This window comes from Schistocerca serialis, chromosome 4 (genome assembly GCF_023864345.2).
Source record: "Schistocerca serialis cubense isolate TAMUIC-IGC-003099 chromosome 4, iqSchSeri2.2, whole genome shotgun sequence".
Lineage (NCBI taxonomy): Eukaryota > Metazoa > Arthropoda > Insecta > Orthoptera > Acrididae > Schistocerca > Schistocerca serialis.
In genome coordinates, this window is record NC_064641.1 from 174,640,630 (window position 1) to 174,660,424 (window position 19,795).

Here is a 19,795-nt window from a genome sequence, read left to right on the forward strand (position 1 = left end):
AAATCTAACCACATTCGTTTGAACATTATGTAAAACAGAGAGCAGATCCTTTGGCAAATCCGCCACGGCCTGCTGGTTAGAAAATAGAACACATTTCAATAAAATGTGGCACATAATGATCTGTGTTCCACAAGCACCACACGTCAGAGGGTCCTTTTGCCACAGCAAAAAGCTATGTGTCATAGGGCTGTGGCTGATGAGATGAAGATTAAGAAGGACTTCGTCCCTTCGATGTGGCTGCAAGGAAGTATGCCACAGCCGAGTTGCGGGCTTTACTACACGGAGCTTATTGTCAGTCGCTTTCAGCCACTCGTCTCCCCCTCGATGCACGACTTTGTACCTCAACAGCGAGGTGCTAGCATGTGGGAGGATGCTGCACTGAAGGAACTGAGGATCACAACACACCTCCTTGGCTGCTACATCCGCTCTTTCGTTCAACACAATACTCATGTGCCCTGTTATCCAATATAAAGACACCTCCTTCCCCAGTCATCCTAGTTGGAGGAAGGCATTCTGGATTAATTACCCACTGGGTACAAACATTGGATGGAGTGGAGTGCACTCGGATAATTTGAACAGACAAGAAATTTACCACTGGAAGAACATCTCATCTGATCCAGTGTCCACAAGAACACACATAATTCGGCATCAAAGACAGTGAATTCTTGAGGCAGTTGAACACTGAAGACACGATCCAAAAAACGACAGAGCAACCAATGGAGTCCCCAACTTTGCACATGGATCTCAAACAACAGTGTGGCTCATGGATAGTTGGAGAAAAGGTGTTCCAGAGGTGGAAGAGCAACAGCATGGTATGCGGGAGAAGTTGGAGCTGTAAGGAACTTACATGCCCTACATGAGAAGCTGCCACGAGACGGTGAGTGGTGGTTCCCCAGCCTCAGCACAGAGATTCAATACAGGATTGGTCTATAAGCACCCATGGCGAGCCGAATCCTATTGTGGTGTACAGTGTCAATGATCTTCAAATAAGCCCTCGCTGATCCATACACTGTGCACCTATAGTCCAGCCAAAAATGCATGAAAGCCCTGTAACCATGGAGTAGACATGCCCTGCCCACTCTCCAAAACGTGCGGCTAAGATACTTTATGATATCTAGTGACTTCTGGGTCCTCAGGGTTCTGACTTTCACATCCGTCAGGTGTGGCAATGAGGCCCAGAAAACTCCCAGAGTCTCTAAAACAGAGTGGCGCACCTCATAGTGAAAAAAAATTCAAGAACGATGAAAACGTGTGTGCGACACACACACACACACACACACACACACACACACACACACACACACACACACACACACACACACGGTAACACTTAAAACAGTGCTGTAAGGGACACCATTCTCCTGCCCAAAACGATCTGACAACTAGTCACCAACTCAAGTCCTAAGGAACTGCTCAAACAGGAAAGACCATGTGAAGACAGGGAGGTGGCCACGAAAGCCCCACTGATGTAGCTGTGTGAGAATACAGTGTCTTCAAGCAGTATAGTACACTTTACTGACATCTAAGAATATGCAAATGCAGTGATGTTTACATAGGAAAGCCTGCTGAATAGCTGCCTCTAACAGGGTAAGGTTGTAGGCAGTGGATCGAAATCTCCGGGATTCACACAGAGTGGCAAAGGTCTCTAATAAACAGAATAGATGATGGTTAGTGATATGCTCCAGGGTCTTCCCTACATACCTTGTTAAGGTGATACTCCAATAACTACTGAGACATGTGCGGTCCTTTCCGGTTTGAGGAGAGGTACCAAAAGTGCCCCCCTCCACAAGCTGGGAAAGTCCGCCATATAAAATTAAAACATTTGAGGAGGATTTCCTTTTATGCTGCTGCAAACTTCTACGCATACAGTGAGGGATTTGGCTGAGACCAAGTGCAGTATTGCAAGTCTCAGACAGGGCCGATTCCAGCTCACACATAGAGGAAGGGTAGCTGTAAGTCTCAGAACTGTTGGATCTGAAGTTTAATCTTCCATCTCTACAGTAGCATGGCAGTCACGAAATGCCGGATCCTGGCTGGCACTGGCAGCAGTTAGTGCAAAATTCTCCGTCAGCATTTGAGCGAAGTCTCCGGGCACTGTTTGGAGATATCCTTGTTTCAGCACTGCTGCTATTGGTAAACAGCTGCGTTTGCCAGAAATCCTCCTGATGGCTTCCCATACTTTCATAGAACAAATGTAATGGTTGATAGAGTACAGGAACACTTATGACCTTTTCTTGCTCTCCTAACTACGTATCGAGCCTTGGCTCTTGCAACTCAAAAGGCTGTGAGGTTATCTGCTATAGGACAGCATTTAAATCGTCTGTCCCAGATAGCTGACTGGCACTCATCTGTCCACCAAGATACAGGTGGCCTCCTAAGATGACCTGAGGACTTTGGGATGGTTAAGTCAGCAGCATGATGGATCACTTGTGATATGTAATCCACTCAGTCCTGGACACTGTTGTGATGTACAAATGCAGCCAGCTGACTGAATAGCATCCAGTTAGCCCTGCTGACCATCCATGATGGTAGCTTTTCTTCTGGTAATGCTCCATTCAAAAGGTGAATGCAGTCACTGGAAATGAAGGTCGTCAATGACCTCCGATTGAACGGAGTCTGCAAGGGCCAGAGAGCAGAAAGAGAGGCTGAGGATGACCCACAAGCAGTGCAGAAATGAACGTGATTACCCGTGTTGAGGAGGCACAGCTTATGAGATGTCATGAGGCTCTCCATAACCCGACCCTGAGGGCAAGTAGAGGGAGAGCCCCACAAGACATGATGGACATCGAAATCTACCAGGAGAAATGGTAGCGGGAGTTGGCCCACAAGGTCTATGAGAACCTGAGTCTGTTGCATCTGGCAGGGGTAAATACAGCTAGCAAATGGCGATCCTTTGACATCCATGAATTTTGACAGCAACTGCTTGCAGGTCAATAGCCAAGGAGAGAGCAGTGGAGTGAAGCAGATTATCGCCGAACACAGCAACCCCCTATTGGCTCTGTCCCAAGTCAGATCACCCTTTCGGTGAAGGATGCCCTATAACACCGGGGTGTCAGTGGCTCTTTTTTTTTTTTTTTAACTCAGGCACAGGGGGCATTCCTGCACTTGCAGTTTCAGTTCCTCCACATGTGTCCTGAACCCATTAATGTTCCACTGTAACATGTAACATGGGAGCCATCTATCATGGGGGTTGCTCGTTCACCGTGTTTCCGTCGTGGAGGGGAGCCTGTAATGGATGGGGGTGTGATGATTTCCCCAGTCAATGGAAAACAATATCGGTTTTCTGATGTTCGTCAGTGTGTGTGTGTGTGTGTGTCACTGAAGCACATTTAAAGGACTCTGTGAAAGAAATGAAAGGGAGACTAAAGAAACATGTTTGACATTAAAACAAAAATTTGCAATAATTGAAAGATTTGAGAAGGGGGAAACCAAGTGCTGATCATGGTACTAAAATGCGATTCTAGTTCTGGACTATCTGCACAAAAAAATCACTAAGAGATCTACATTTTATGAATTAGATGCTGCTCTTTTGCAGTGGTTCAGCCAAAGCAGAGCAGAAGGTTCATTAGTTGAGGCACGGTTTGTGTCGAAAAGGTACGATTTTTCTCATTAAGCTCTGGGGTTAGAGGGAGAATTTATTGTCTCATCTGGATGGCTAACCAGGTTCAAAAACCATCATGTATTTTGTGAAATTACTGTACAAAGACAGAGGCTTAGTTCAAATGTTGCAGCTGCTGATCCCTTCCAGGAAGAGTTCCAGAAATTTGTGGACTAGAATTTTACACCAGTCCAAATTTACAAGGCAGATGAAACTGGTGTATTGGAAATGTCTACCAACCAGAACCTTGCTTTTAAGAGCGCAGTTCATGCTGTTCTGATGAGAGAATTCTCATATATGATGGTGATCTCATTGTAACTAAGTTTTTACGCACTAACTTGACTGCCATTACACAGCCAATGGACAAAGACATAATTGCACCAGTAAAACAGCACTAATCGGCTCATCTGCTGAGATTGTTACTTGGTGAGGACAATTTGGTGGTGTTCTGGAAGAAGATAATAATTCTAGATGCCATGCACGGGATTTGTGATGCCTGGCAGGACGTCAAGCCACATACACTAGTTTGATCACGAAGGAAAATTCTTCCATATTTAGAAGAAACTGATTTCTCAGGTTCCAGTGATAAAGAAATAACACCTGTTCAATTAATGGATCTGGCAACCGGTTTAAATGGTTTTATAGACGTCAAAGAAAATTTGAATGATTGGCTGAAGGTCAGCACATACAAACTGTTTCCAGTACAAGAGTGACACTGAAATTGTCACGGATCCTAAACAAAACAAAGAAGACAGTGAATGTGAAACTGGGGATGAAGTCAGTGACCTTGTCAATCATTGCACCATGTTGCAGTCTGCTGATACTCTTCTAGATCATATGGGCCAGAGGGTGTTTCAGCACAATGGCATTGCTGCTGCAAGAAAAATTTGAAATGCTGTGAGGAAAAATATAAATTCCTCTTGGGAGCAGATCAACATCACAGACTATTTTAAGAAATAATCAGGCATGCTGTACCTATGCACAGAACTTCAATAAACTTTTGAAGAAAGAGTAGGTATTTGAAAATATCTCTATTATTCGTGCATTCTTTTTGTTGTATCCACACACACGAACCCGCAACTACACGGAAGCCTATAAATTCCTCCCCACTCCCCCTCCCTCCCCAAGCAGTTTGCAAGCAACCTTGGCCAATTTTTGGTGATGCTGTACTTTCCAGGTTGATCTGTAGATTACCACTTTGTCAAAAATCTTTTTATGTGGTCAGCAATGTCCTTAATAAAAGGCAGAAAAACTTTCCATTTCACAGAACTTGTGCACCACTATGATTTTTGTGGTGGTCTTAATGCTCCTTTTACGTCAGCGGATGAATAACCCACCTTGAGCCATGAATTGGTGAGGTATTTTAATACTGTGTCAAGCAGCTATGGTTTGCAGATGTTCCTTACTCTATCTGCCAATGTTCTTATGATGCATCACTTTTGTTGTATGTTGGTGGAGGTTCAAATTCCAGCATAGATAACGCTCTGTGTGTGCGAGTTTTCGATAAACTGTGTGGCCTGGGTCATTCCATGTCAGGTGGCCTAAAAGGGTCCCCACTCGACCATCTCCAATTTCAATGAAATTTTTACAGGATGCACATATAGACCTAACATGAAGCACTGCCAAATTACAGCGTCACAAGTAGTATGGTGGGGCCACTAGACACTTTTTCATAAATGATTGTTTTTTTGACACTGCGACTGAAATGAATAAATGATCGACTTTGTTTTACCATTGTTCAGGATCTAAGAGACCTGTTGAGCTGAAACTTGTGATCCTTGGTTGGTTGGTTGGTTGGTTGTTTGAGGTTAAAGGGACCAAACAGCAAGGTCATCAGTCCCTTGTTTCAAATAGACTCCATTCTGCTAACGGGACATCTCAGTATAGTCAGAAAAATAAAACGGATAAAGGGAAAACGTAAAAGGGCAGTCACGTTGTCATTAGTAAAAACAAATGAGGGAAGTTGGCAAGAGAACGAACCCAACACTATGCTGAAGCAGCATAGGCAAGACCACCTGTGACTTAAAAGGTACAACTGCTATAATGCAGAAAGTACGTATGGGAATAGAAAAACTAACCAAGCCTTAAAAAGAAGGGGTAAAAACAGAGTAAAAGGGAAAGAAAAGAGGATTCCGGTCAGGGAGGTGAATCGGGAATCTCTGAACACTGCCCACAGTGGGAGACACCCAAACACTCACCGCCCTGCCCCAACACCAGAGGGAGGTTAAAAACTTTAAAACTGAGAATAAAAACCACTCTCCCGGAGGAAACCTAGAACCAGAGAGACCATCCGGGAATCGTCAGCCAACATCAAAGGTAAAGTGTGGGGGAGTCTGTACTTAGCACGCAGAGCCAAAAGAAGGGGGCATTCAACCAAAATGTGGGCCACTGACTGGAAGGCTCCACAACCACATAGTGGGGGTGGCTCATCACGCAAAAGGAAACCATGGGTCAGCCTGGTATGGCCAATGCGGAGACGACACAGTGTGGTCGAGTCCTTGCGGGAGAGGCTAAAGGAAGAACGCCATGGGCCTGGATTCACCTTAATGGCACGAAGTTTATTAGACAGTGGAGTAGCCTCCCAAGAATTGGCCCATGACTGTGCAAAGTGGGATTTGATGTGAAGCCGTAAATCCGCCGCAGGAGGGGTTACAGAAAACGGGGGTAAGTAACTGCTCCCCCAGCCAAACGATCAGCGAGCTCATTACCCGGGATACCCACATGGCCCGGGACCCATAGGAAGTCAATGGAACAAGCAGCACGGTGAAGATCAGCGAGATGGTCATGGATGGCAGAGACCAAGGGATGGCGCGAAAAACACCGGTCAATAGCAAGAAGGCCACTCATCGAGTCCGTACATAACAAAACGCGGTTGTGTTGGGATTGTTTAATAAAGGTAAGGGCCCGGGAAATTGCCATCAATTCCGCAGTAAACACTCCACATGAGGGTGGCAGTAGATGATTTTCCGTTCCAACAAAGGACGTGAAGGCATACCCAACATGATCAGCAGATTTAGAGCCATCAGTGTAAAAAACAACAGCATCCCGAAACTCCCATAAAATTTGGCGGAAAAAGGAACGGAACACCACTGGGGGGATGGAATCTTTCGGACCGCGGCGGAGATCCATCCGAATTCGAGGCCGAGGAACTAACCAAGGAGGGGTGGAGGGGAGGGAGCGAGGAAGACAGGACAAAGAAGGAAGCCGAAAATCACGGTTAAGAGACGCAAGGCGCAGCCCAACCGGTAAACCCGCCCGAGGGCGGGAGTCAGGCGGGCGACTTCCATGGTCTGGGAATAGGATAGAATAGGAAGGATGAGCGGGAGAAGAACGGATAGTAAGGGCATAAGACACCAGAAGCTGGGACCGCCGAACAGAAAGGGGGGGGGATCCCAGCTTCAACCAGGAGACTATCAACAGGGCTAGTAGGGAAGGCACCGGTGGCCAAACGGATACCACGATGGTGGACTGAATCCAGCACGTGCAGCGTAGAAGGAGCAGCTGAACCATAAACTTGACACCCATAGTCCAAACGTGATAGAACTAGAGCACGATAAAGACGGAGGAGGAGGGAACGGTCCGCACCCCAGGAGGAGTGGGCAAGGAAGCGAAGGACATTGAGTTTACGGAAACATCCTACCTTCAGGAGTCTGATATGGGGCAGCCAAGTGAGCTTGTTGTCGAAAAGAAGAAACTTGTGATCCTGTCCAACTTTATGCGTACAATAGCTTAGTTGTAGTTCTAAAGGTCAAACTACGGTAAATTAATCGTAGTGTGCTATCAAAGTGGCTCATAAATCTTGACGTACCAAATTTTGACTATACAGTACTTCATTGCCATATATCTACTGAAAGTATAGCTTTCTGAAGCTGACACTTTACTTATCTGCAACCTGTCAGCATGTCATAAAACTCTGCAAGTGGCATCCAGATTGCTCAAATAATAACCGAGTTAATAAACCAAAGAAGTGAGATACGTCTTACTGAAAATCCACAAATATGCTTTCATCACAAAGCAATACTTGTGACTTTCTACAGAGATCTTGTTGTAATCCTTTTGGTGCAAAGAATCATTCTGTTAAAAAGGGTTTACCGATTATCAATGTGGAAACAGCAAAATAATTGCAAGCCAAGACTAAGATCAATGTCAAACCTGGTCAGCCCAACTTGCAGAAAACAATTTTTAGCAAAGAAAGCAGAAAAATCACAGTCCACTTCAAAGCAGTCAGAAGATGAAGCATATCCAGAAGTATCAATCGATTGATGTCTGACTGCTTTTGGGGTCTCCCCTGTAAAATTTCAGAGTATCAAAAAGGGATGTGAAAGGTTATGCAAAATGAAAAATAAGCAAAGTTCAAGAGCAAATTGGGAGTAACATTGCTGCTCGAGGATTCACCCCAAAAGATTTTCAAACACCTAGCACAAGCAAGACATGCCCTGAGTAAAAATTTCTCGGTGTACATGCCGCGTCAAATCAGGATAAATCTCCAAGCTTTCGACCACTACCTCCATGGTCGTCGTCAGGGCTAAAACTGACTGTCGTGAACTAGCGAGGTTCCCACTTTTATATGCAAAGGACGGCTTCTTATTGGCTGGAATATGTCAGCGATATGGCGCGTAGTGAAGTGGTGCCCTCTACTTCCATAGATGTAGTTGCTATCCCGCGTTGCTTGCAGCGCCATCCCTTAAATCAGGAGGTAAAGTGCGAGAGGTTTTTCTCTGCGATTTTTCTTTATCCAGTGCACTCTTCCAAGTGTTGCTAAGTGCATAGCCGTTGTCTCTATTAAAGTTATTATCGCTAAGTCTAATTTCGACTGCTTCCCGGATCACAGAGTCCCAGTAATTCGATGTGTGGGCTATTACTCTGGTTTCTTCAAATAAAATCTTATGCTTGTTAAGCAGGCTATGTTCAGCCACCGCTGATTTTTCCAAATACCTGTATTTCAGGTGGCGTTGGTGCTCGATGCAGCGGTCGGCAACGGTTCTTACAGACTGGCCCACGTAATTCTTGCCGCATTCGCAAGGAATAGTATAAATTCCCGGCACTCTTAAGCCGAGACTATCTTTGACTGGTCTCAACATTTCCTTAATTTTCCTAGGTGGTCGGAAGACTGGTTTTATTCCTTGCCTCTTCAGGACTCTGGCTATCTTGCTCGTTGTAGCACCGCAAAAAGGAAGCCGCGCTATGTGTTGGTCCTCTTCTTGTATGTGGCCGGCATCGTGTCTTACTTTCTTAGACAAAACTGATTTAATTTCACCGGCAGAATAACCATTCCTCTTGAAAACAGTCGTCAAATGGTTGATCTCGGGACCGAGGTGGTCCTTGTCGGAAATAGTCTTGGCTCTGTGTACTAAAGTATTCAGCATAGCTCTCTTCTGAGACGGATGATGGAAGCTATGGCTATGCAGATATAAGTCTGTATGGGTTGGCTTCCTGTACACAGAATGGGCCAGTCGCCCATCCGGCTTTCGCTCTACCAACACATCTAAAAAAGTTAACTTCCCTTCCTTCTCTACCTCCAATGTAAATTTTATGTTTGGATGTACACCATTCAGATGTTCGACGAACTGCTGCAGCGTGTCGCTGCCGTGTGGCCAGATTAAAAAAGTATCGTCGACGTATCTGTAGAAGCATGATGGGCGGAGGTGAGGGATGGCGCTGCAAGCAACGCGGGATAGCAACTACATCTATGGAAGTAGAGGGCACCACTTCACTACGCACCATATCGCTGACGTATTCCAGCCAATAAGAAGCCGTCCTTTGCATATAAAAGTGGGAACCTCGCTAGTTCACGACAGTCAGTTTTAGCCCTGACGACGACCATGGAGGTAGTGGTCGAAAGCTTGGAGATTTATCCTGATTTGACGCGGCATGTACACTGAGAAATTTTTACTCAGGAAATACGTCGCGAAAGACTTCGTAGCCATATAAGACATGCCCTGATTGTGAAGATTATAAGCAGCTGATTAAAGAATTGAAAGAGAAGTTGCAATTGTCAAGGCAGCCTGAAAAATTGCAAATACTGACATTAATACCACAAAGCTGAGCTATAAAAGAGACAATGCAAAAATTTGGTGTATCAGACAGGATGGTAAAAGCAGCTAGGAAGTTACGGGCAGAAAATGGTGTATTAGCTCTGCCAAGGAACAACTGTGGCAAGAAGATTCCAGATGCCGTAAAAGAAAGAGTGGTAGCATTTTTTCAGAATGAAGAATTTAGCCGAATTTGTCCAGGTACAAAAGACCGTGTATCAATTAGAATAGAAGGAAAGAAAGTTTTGATGCAAAAATACCTTCTTCTGAATAATTTGAAAGAAATGTTTGCTGCATATAGACTTCAGTATGGGCCTGAAATTTGATTTTCCAAATTTTTCAAATTGAAGCCAAAATGGTGCATCACTGTGGCTGCCGCAGGAACCCACTCAGTCTGTGTTTGCACTTTACACCAAAATGTGTAACTGATGCTTGCAAGCACTCCAATTAAAGAAGATTATAAGAGTCTGACTGCTAAAACAGTGTGTGCTTTGGAATCCAAAGACTGCATCCTTCATCGCTGTGAAATGTGTCCAGGAAAAGAACTACTTGGAACGGTTTTTAGAAAGTAGTTTTGAAGACAGTGATCCACATTATACCATTGAGTTCAAACAGTGGGTGCACACTGATAGAGATACATTAGAAACCAATCAGATGACCACTGAGGATTTTATTGAAGATCTGATTGTCAATTTTTTTCCACTCATTATTATGTTGCAACACACCAGAGCAAGCACCTAAAATGGATAAAAGAAAGCTGTAAGCCAACTGAACTGATCATATTAATGGACTTCACTAAAAATTATTCCTTCACTGTCCAGGATGCAGCTCCAGGTTTTCACTGGAATAACAGTCAAGTAACTTAATACCCATTTGTTGTGTACTTCAGAAATAACTTGGACATCAGCAGCATCAGCTGCTGTATAATAAGCGACAGCCTGAAACATGATGCAATCACTGTACATGCTTCTATAGTGAAATTAATAGAAGATCTAAAGTGTCTCCTTGTAAAAATAACACACATTTACTACTTCAGTGATGGGTCAGCAACACAGTACAAAAAGTTCAAAAATATTCTCAATCTCCGCCACCATCAAAATGACTTTGGAATCTCAGCTGAATGGAACATTTTTGCTACAAGCCACGGGAAATCTCCATGTGATGGAATTAGAGGAACTGTTAAGTGCCTGGCAGCAAGAGCAAGCCCTCAAAGATGAACTGAGGACCAAATGTTGACACCAACTGATTTCTTTAAATACTGTACAAAGAATATCAGAGGAATCCAATCTTTTTCTTTTTTCCCTTCCAAAAGAAGAAATTGAAACATTAAAAACTGAGCTATCCAATGATACAATTTTTTTTGTGGCAAATGTTGACCAAAGTCAAGCAACAGTTTCATTCAGAAATATTACTACCTTACAACCAGGCCAATACATTGCCTGTATATATGATAGAAAATGGTGGACTGGTAATGTGTGTGAAGTTTCAGAAGAAGAAAATGATGTTTTAGTCAGTTTCACACACCTCAATGGACATGCACATTCATTCTGTTGGCCCGCCAACCGGAGTGGCCGTGCGGTTCTATGCGCTACAACCTGGAGCCGAGCGAGCGCTACGGTCGCAGGTTCGAATCCTGCCTCGGGCATGGATGTGTGTGATGTCCTTAGGTTAGTTAGGTTTAATTAGTTCTAAGTTCTAGGTGACTGATGACCTCAGAAGTTAAGTAGCATAGTGCTCAGAGCTATCTGAACCATTTCTGTTGGCCCGCTAGGGAGGATGCTTGTTGGATTCCTAACCAACACATTATTTCTGTCATTCCAGCTCCATCAGCAACAAGAATGGGCTGACATTATACCTTGGTTGAATCAACTGAAATTGCTATTAATAACACATTTCGGCAAATGAATTAATAAGAACTGAACTTTTTTTCCCCCTAGAAGCAAGAAAGTTCAATACAAAAGACTTGTTTTGTCTTTATTAGGTACAAAGATATTTTTTGATGACATTGTAAAGCAGGAAAATAAACAACTTACCTCAATAGCCCTATTTGATTTTCTACGGCGCTTTGGCACATGATCTTCCACCTCATCTACAGTTATGGAAGGACGATGCTTTCTCCAAGATCTAATAGTACGGACCACGTCCACATCAAGGTCATCTTCAGACCGGGAGTAACTTAAATCCGAAAGCAGCGAACCTTAAAGAAAAACTTTTATGACCAACACTACCAATTATTATTTATTTATTTGTATACGATACACATTTAAAACAAGTGAATAATAAATCATAATTTTCATTTACACCTTGGGGTATCATTGCATGACTGTTAATGGACTTCAGATTTGATGGATGTAAGGATAAAAACAGGATGTCCTGCCACAACCCATCACATAAACACAAGCTGCACTCCCAACAACACTGATGAGAAGCTTTAATGAGTCTATCAGTAAAACCGCTTTTAAGTTTTCTTACGAAAAGGTTTTTTTTTATGAGGACTCCATCAAGAGTTGTGTGCACCATGACCACCACAGCAGTATTAGTAACAAAAGGAGGGTCAGCATTTGTCATTGTAGTAGAAATCCTTATTTCTGTTACAAATCGATTTCAATCACTGCATGACCATCATCAGTGCTAGTATTGAAGCCTTACGGACTCAAATACAAGCAGTAAAACTGCAATATCTGAACACACCAATGACGAGTACCAGTCAGACAGAATTCGGCTGGGCTAGCCCAGTTGCATATGTACCTTTGGTCTGACAAGTAAAAATTTAACTGGGCTAACCCAGCCCAGTTCAGTCTGACAATTGCTCTGCATTGGTATGTGCAGATATTGCAATTTTACTGCTTGTATTTATGAGTCCAATATTAGCACTGATGATGGTCACACAGTGACTCAAATCGATTTGCAACACAAAAAAAGATTTGTACTTCAACAACCAATATTCACCCTCCTTTTGTTATTAGTAAGAAATGATAATATTCAGGCATAACGAATGTAGCAAGATTTACTTAACAGCCCAATGAAATCTTTTCAAGAGCTTATCATGAATGCCACAGAATTTATAACAGTGGAATCATAGGCATAATAAGAAGAAATTTTCTAATATTGTATTCGTCACTGCCATTAAAAATACACTCCACTTCCACCTCCTCAGTAACAGACACACTTAAAGATAAAGGTAAGAAGAGTGATGACAATCTTTTATATGGTCGAAATAACCAATAATTTGGTAACAGGTATGAAAAATTAGATCAAACAAAAATTAATCCTATGGGGAAAATCAACTTCAACTTCATGATAGAACAGGTCCTGGAATTCAAGGCCTTAATTTGTGGATCAAACTATGACTGACTGCGTTTCAGTAATTTAAACATTCTGTCATTTCAAAGAGACACTCAAACATTGTAGCACAATTCTTGCTTTTGGCTGCTGATGTTGCCTATCTCATAACTTCCAACTTGAGGTGATACTCTAGCAACACCCCAACTGAATGACCTGCATGCCCGATTCAGAAATTCACTTTTTTTTATTTATTTATTTATTTTTTTTTTTTAAATATTACCCTCAGAACAATATCCTCAACTGCACAGACAAGCTGCTTAAGTTATTTCAATGTTGTGATTTAAGTTGCAAACTTTTTTCCCCTTGTTCTTTGCCCCTCTCAACCTGTGAAACAATGGTGGCTATGGACTTAGTTTTCTGTTAAGTATTTTACACATTATGCAAACAACACAGAAATGCCTTAACATTGTCACCAGCATTTCAGTAATGAAATGACACTGTTCATCTGAAGAGGATGAAGTGACATATTAACCCCTTTGTAGGCCATGGGGGATACACTTACCACTGTCTGTTTTTCCTTACTGGATTTAAGGGAATACATTGTATCAGTTCTGCAAGTGCCTGGTGTATAGTAGTAATCTGCTGCAGTTTGTTGTGAAATGTCTCTTTTAGGGCTATGAGAAGTACATATCAAACCAAATAACATTTTAATTTTCAAGGGAATAATATTTAGCACCAAGCCGTTTCTCAAAGAGATTTGGGCAGCATGTATGTATTGAACTGGGGAGCTAGAAACGACAGAGAGGCTTCATCCCCGCTGTAGCCCTCAGTGGTACACAGTCCAACAACAGGCTACAGCAGCCCATTCAGCCCACGGCCACCCCAACGTCCATTCAGCCCACGGCCACCCCAACCCCGTGTTATTGTGCGGTTCGGCCCCCAGTGGACCTCCTCGGGAACGTCTCATTCCAGACAATGTTTGCGTGGTAGAGTAATTATGGTGTACATGTACGTGGAGACTGTTTACGTAGCAATTGCTGACACAGTGTAACTGAGGCAGAATAAGGGGAACCAGCCTACATTCACCGAGGCAGATGGAAAATGACCTCGACGCTAATTTGCAGATGGATTCGTGCCGGGGACTGGCACTAATACCCGCTTGGGAAGCAGTGCGTTAGACCGCACACGGCTAGCAGGGAGGTACACTAACCGCAAAATTTGTTTGTCTTCTGTTGACCTTGGGAAGCACACTTTCACCAAATTAGTGGTTTTACAAAGCTTCTGTGAATAAGTCTTACCATGTCTGGATGTGCCAATCATCTTGTGGTCCAAAAAAAAATCTGCTTTATTTTGACATTGACTCGCTACAAAAGAATGCGCCCATGAAAGTGTTAAGAAATACATTTGAAGGTGAATGTGGTGTGTGCAATTTGCATCAGCTACAAATGATTTTACTCATTTCTCCACTGTTATACCATGCTGACAGTTGCTGATAATTGGTGGCCCAACTGACTTAATTAATAACTGGGTATATAACCACCATAACACTTTATGTAAGGTGAATCTCAACTTTTCCTGCATTGCAAGTTCCTGAAGAAACTTTGCACCACATCAACACTTTCTTTCTATCTGACTGGGTACTAGTGGTAATTTTGACAGTTCCTTACAGAAACTTGCATCATCTGTGAAAAGTCAGATGCAATTAATAATTTCTGTGAGGCCATTAACATACAATGTTGACACTGGCGATAGTAAGACTTTCCTGGAGTGCACAAAAATTTTTTCTGGCTTTGGCTGAACGGTCATCAAGGTAACGAGCAACATTTTGCCTGTCAAAACATTTTCCATGAGCTGCAAACTTGGATAAATATCAAACAGAACTATTTTATTTAGTAGACATCTAAAGCACTGAATCAGAAGCTTCAGTCCGTCTAAAAGCATCAAATCCACTGAGCCATCTCCATCCATGGCTTCCAGCAGATATTACATCCAATGTGTTACATAATTTCAGAATAACGAAAAGGATCGTTGCTACTCACCATGTAGCGGGTATGACAACTCGCAGAAAGGCACAACAAAAAGACTGTTACACAATTAGCTTTGAGCCAACAGGGTATTTGTCAAAATTAGACAACATACACACACGCACATACTCATGCAAACGCAATTCATACGCACAAGCTCTGCGGGTGGGGTTTGCTTTCAACAAAGGCCTTGTTGGTCGAAAGCTAATTGTGTGACAGTCTTTTTGTTGTGCCTTTCTGTGATTCAACGTCTCCACTATACGGTGAGTAACAACTATCCTTTTCCTTATACTGTTACGGATTTTCCACTTTTCACTCAATTTCACACAACCCAGATTTTCAGAAATCATTGGGAAAAGTTGTAGCTTTGCTCATCCAGAAAAAAATACTTTTTTTTCTCTTTGTCTTCTGTGGCTGTGCTAATGTTCTTGCACAGACTTTTCAGTTGTTGCTGTACTACATGTAATGTGTTAGTGTAACAATGTACTTTAAGGCCCAATTTTCTGATGCTGCTGGAGATCAGCGACTACCCACATCAAATTTGTGGTACAAATCTAACCGAGGCGCCCCCCCCCCCCCCCTCTCTCTCTCTCTCTCTCTCTCTCTCTCTCTCTCTCTCTCTCACACACACACACACACACACACACACACACACACACACACACACAAAAAGTATGGCCCATGTGGCAAGGAGTTGGGAATGGGAATAGTTGTGCACTACAAATAAATAAATAAATAAACAGATGATGCAGGACAATAGATATTGCATGAGCAGTGGATAGCCTTTTGAGACTGTGGGATGGCTTATGGGCAGTACATTCCACATTTTCAAATATACCCTTTCCTCCCCGTAACCACCTCCTCTCTCTTCACAGGACAATATAGGTTTTGTGTGTGTTTCCTCTGTAAGTTAATTCTGAAGGACATCCTAAAGCTCTGTGACATTTTAAGTCTTGTTTAGATGCCTGTCAAAACCACAAAAAATACAATGAAAGCATAAATGAAACAACTTGGAAGTGGTCCTGTATTGGTACCTGTAGTATCACAGTCTTCTTTTATTGCACTGAGTCTCTGTGCTTCAAGGATGTTAGTATCTTGTCTCCCTATGCTGACACGACTGCGGCTGGCAGTGTTATTTAAGAATGCAAGTCTTTCCTTTGTTTCATCATTTATTCTGTTTTCTATGAATACTACCTCTCTCACCAGACCAATCTGCTTCTCCTGGAAAAAAAAGAAAGTTTTGGTTCTAACAAAGCACAAGCTACATATCACTAAACTAAAATGGAAATAAAATAAATGCAATTTTTAAGACCTTAACAGCATGTACCGGGTAGTTATACTTAAACTGACAATGTTCTGAGTGGTGCAGTGTTGGCTGTATACATCATAGGATGCTGGAACATGGTAGCGTGTTTCCTAGGGGTTGAGTTGTTTTTGGGGAAGGAGACCAGACAGCGAGGTCATCGGTCTCATCGGATTAGGGAAGGATGAGGAAGGAAGTCGGCCGTGCCCTTTCAGAGGAACCAACCCGGCATTTGCCTGTGTGTTTCCTAATCGGTGTACTTATGAAGTATGCTGAAAAAATAACACTTCCACTTTCTGCCGCCAGGTGAAAAGATGATGCTATAAGCAGTCAACGTGGTTTGGGTGCAGCAAAAGGGGAGGAACAATCAAACACATGACAACCCTAGATTTGGAGCACGGTTATTACGATATTGTCACATTTTACAATGTGTGTTTAATATCATTCCTGACTCAGGAACATGCCGCATCTCTAACACAGCATGTCTGACAGTAGCTCGCAGCATATCTGGTGTAATCAGAGCAATATGTCGCCATATGATATCCTTCAGGTCAGGAAGTGTCCAGATACATCCCTGATAGACATGACCTTCCAGATATCCCCACAACCAGAAGTCACATGGATTCAGACAGGGAAGTCTGGAAGGCCAAACACCTTGAAACTGCCTAGAGATAATGCAGTCATTACTGAAGGTTTCTCGAAGCAAATCTGTCACCTGTCAAGCAACATGTGGTGTCCCCCCCACCTTGGAAGAATATACTGGTGTGGACACAGTTGCATTTATGTGAAGCTGTAATCGTGTGCAAATGTCACTGTAAGTCTAACTGGCCAGCGATGTGTCATATCCTTGAAGAAAAACAGACCAAGAATGAAATCACAGCCACCAGTCACATAACATGAGTGCTGTGGATGTTGCACAACACATGGTTGGTTGGTTGGTTGGTTTAGGAGAGGGGGAGAAGGCACCAAACTACAAGGCCATCAGTCCCTTGTTCCCAGTAAAATAATTACACAACGAAAAGAACAAAAGAAAGGAGATGTACAGCACAATAACAAGAGAAAGGAAGAACCAGAAAAATGAGAGGACAACCAACACTACGGTGGACAAAAACAGGAAAGGAAAACCACAGAGAGAAGCAAGAAACAGGTAGAAGGGGAAAAAACCAAGAGAGCAGATGACTGTAGCCATGAAAATAAAAAGGAAAAGCCAGCCATTATGCGACACATTAAAACATCCACCCTTAAAGTATTAGAGTGGAGAACACAAATGGGACAAAGGACATGCGCTAAAACATATATAGAATGATAAAACACAACGTCGCATATAGAACGTAAAACTAAACCAGCCGATGAGGCCTTGTCAGCTAAAATTAATGGCAATGAGTCCTGTAACTGAAGAGCCTGTTGCAGGGCATCCAAAGAAGAATAGCTCACCAAGATATGGGCCACTGTCAGCCGGGAGCCACACCGAGACTGAGGTGGCTCATCACGGTGCAGGAGGTAGCCATGTGTCACCCAAGAGTGGCCAATGCGGAGCCAGCAGAGAACCCCAGTGTCCCCACGAGAGGCCCACATGGAGTACAGCCACACATTCATAATCTCCTTCGTGGCACACAGTTTGTTGTTCATGCTGAGGTCATGCCATTTCGTCTCCCAAAGCTGCAAAACCTTGCGGTGTAGTACTGAATGCAAGTCAGTTGCAGAGAAGCCAATCTCCATAAGCGGTTTCTGCGTAGCCTGTTTGGCCAGCCTGTCTGCAAGTTCGTTGCCTTGGATTCCAACATGACCTGGGGTCCACACAAACACCACAGAATGACCGGACCATTCCGGTGCATAGATGGCCTCTCCTGGATGGTCGCTACCAAAGAATGACAAGAGTAGCACTGGTCGAGAACTTTTAGGCTGCTCAAGGAGTCAGTACACAGAAGAAATGCCTCCCCAGGACATGAAAGGAAGTGCTCAACAGCACGTGATATAGGCACCAGCTCGGCAGTGAAAACGCTGCAGCCATCAGGCAAGGAATGCTGTTCAACATGTCCTCCATGGACATACGTGAAGCCAACGTGAGCATCAGCCATCGGTGTAAACCACTTTGTGGCCTCTGTACTTGTCAAGAATTGAGGGGAAGTGGCAGTGGAGAGCTGTGGGGTTAACAGAGTCCTTTGGGCCACGTGAAAGGTCCAGGCGAAGCTGCGGCCTAGGTGTACACCATGGAGGTGTACGTGAATGGACCTCAAGTACAGATGGTAAAGGCAAGGACTCCAGTTTGGAAAGAAAGGATCGTACGGGAACTGCAATTGGAAACCCTGACCTGGGCCGCCGATTCGGGAGATGAACCGCCGTGGGTGGGAAATAGATATGGTGATTCAGATGCGCAGGAGAACTATGAACGTGTGCTACATAACTGGCCGGCAGTTGTGCACGCCTCACCTGCAATGGAGGCACTCCGGCCTCCACAAGGACGCTTGTCATCAGACTCATCCTAAAAGGTTCCGTCGCTAGGTGAACACCACAGTGGTGCACTGGGTCGAGTAAACGCAATGTTGAGGGCGCTGACAAACCTTAAACCAGACTCTCATAGTCAAGGCGGGATGGAACAAGGGCTCTGTAGAGCTGCAGCAGCATGGAGTGATCTGCACCCCGGTTGGTGTTGCTCAGGCAGCAGAGGGTACTGAGATGCTGCCAGTACTTCCACTTAAGGTGAGGAAGCCAAGACAATCAGGTGTCGAAAACCAGTCCTAAACTTCGATACATCTCTACTACAGTGACGGGATCGTCAGTAAGGTAAAGTTCTGGTTCCGGATGAACGGTACGAAGCCGACAGAGTTGCATAACACATGACTGCAGCCGAAAACTGGAAACCGTGGGCTAGAGCCCATGACTGCGCCTTGTGGATGGCTCCCTGTAGGCACCACTCAGCAACACCAGTACTGGTGGAGCAGAAAGTGCAGTAGTTGTCTGCGTATAGAGAGGGTGAGACGGGCAGCCCTACAGCTCTGCTAGACCGTTAATGGCCACTAAAAATAGAGATACACTCCACTCAATACAGAGCCCTGCGGGACCCCTTTTGGATATGGAGGGGGTGGGGGCTATGGGAGGCACCAACTTGTACACAGAAAGTACGAAGAGACAGGAAATTCTGGATAAAAATCTGGAGCGGGTCTCGGATACCCAACTCTTATAATGTGCCAAGGGTATGATGGCGCCAGGTGGTGTCATACGCTTTTCATAAATCAGTAAAGACTGCAACAAGGTGCTGGTGTCTGGAAAAGGCTGTTCGGATGGCAGATTCGAGGCTCGAGAGACATCAGATTATCAGTGGTAGAGCGACCCAGGTGGAAACTACCCTGGCTCAGAGCCAGTAGGCCACATGACTCCAGGACCCAACTCAACCGCTGTCACACCATACATTCCAGCAGCTTAAAAAGAACGATGATGAGGCTGATGGGCAGATAGCTATCCACATCGAGTGGGTTTTTGCCGGGTTTGAGCACTGGTATGACAGTGCTTTCCTGCCAGTGCGATGGAAAGACGCCATCGCACCAGATGCGGT

General features: G+C 44.0%; 1 protein-coding gene across 1 annotated transcript in view; it reads right to left on the reverse strand.

Moving 5' to 3' along the window:
* LOC126474173 (rac GTPase-activating protein 1) overlaps positions 1-19,795 on the reverse strand; it is a 159,789-nt gene that overhangs the window by 119,349 nt on the left and 20,645 nt on the right. Inside the window, exons 3-4 of the mRNA XM_050101632.1 lie at positions 15,974-16,160; positions 11,664-11,827 (exon numbers count right to left, since the gene is read on the reverse strand). Coding sequence (XP_049957589.1) covers positions 11,664-11,827; positions 15,974-16,160 — 351 coding nt within the window. The remainder of the gene's footprint in view (positions 1-11,663; positions 11,828-15,973; positions 16,161-19,795) is intronic.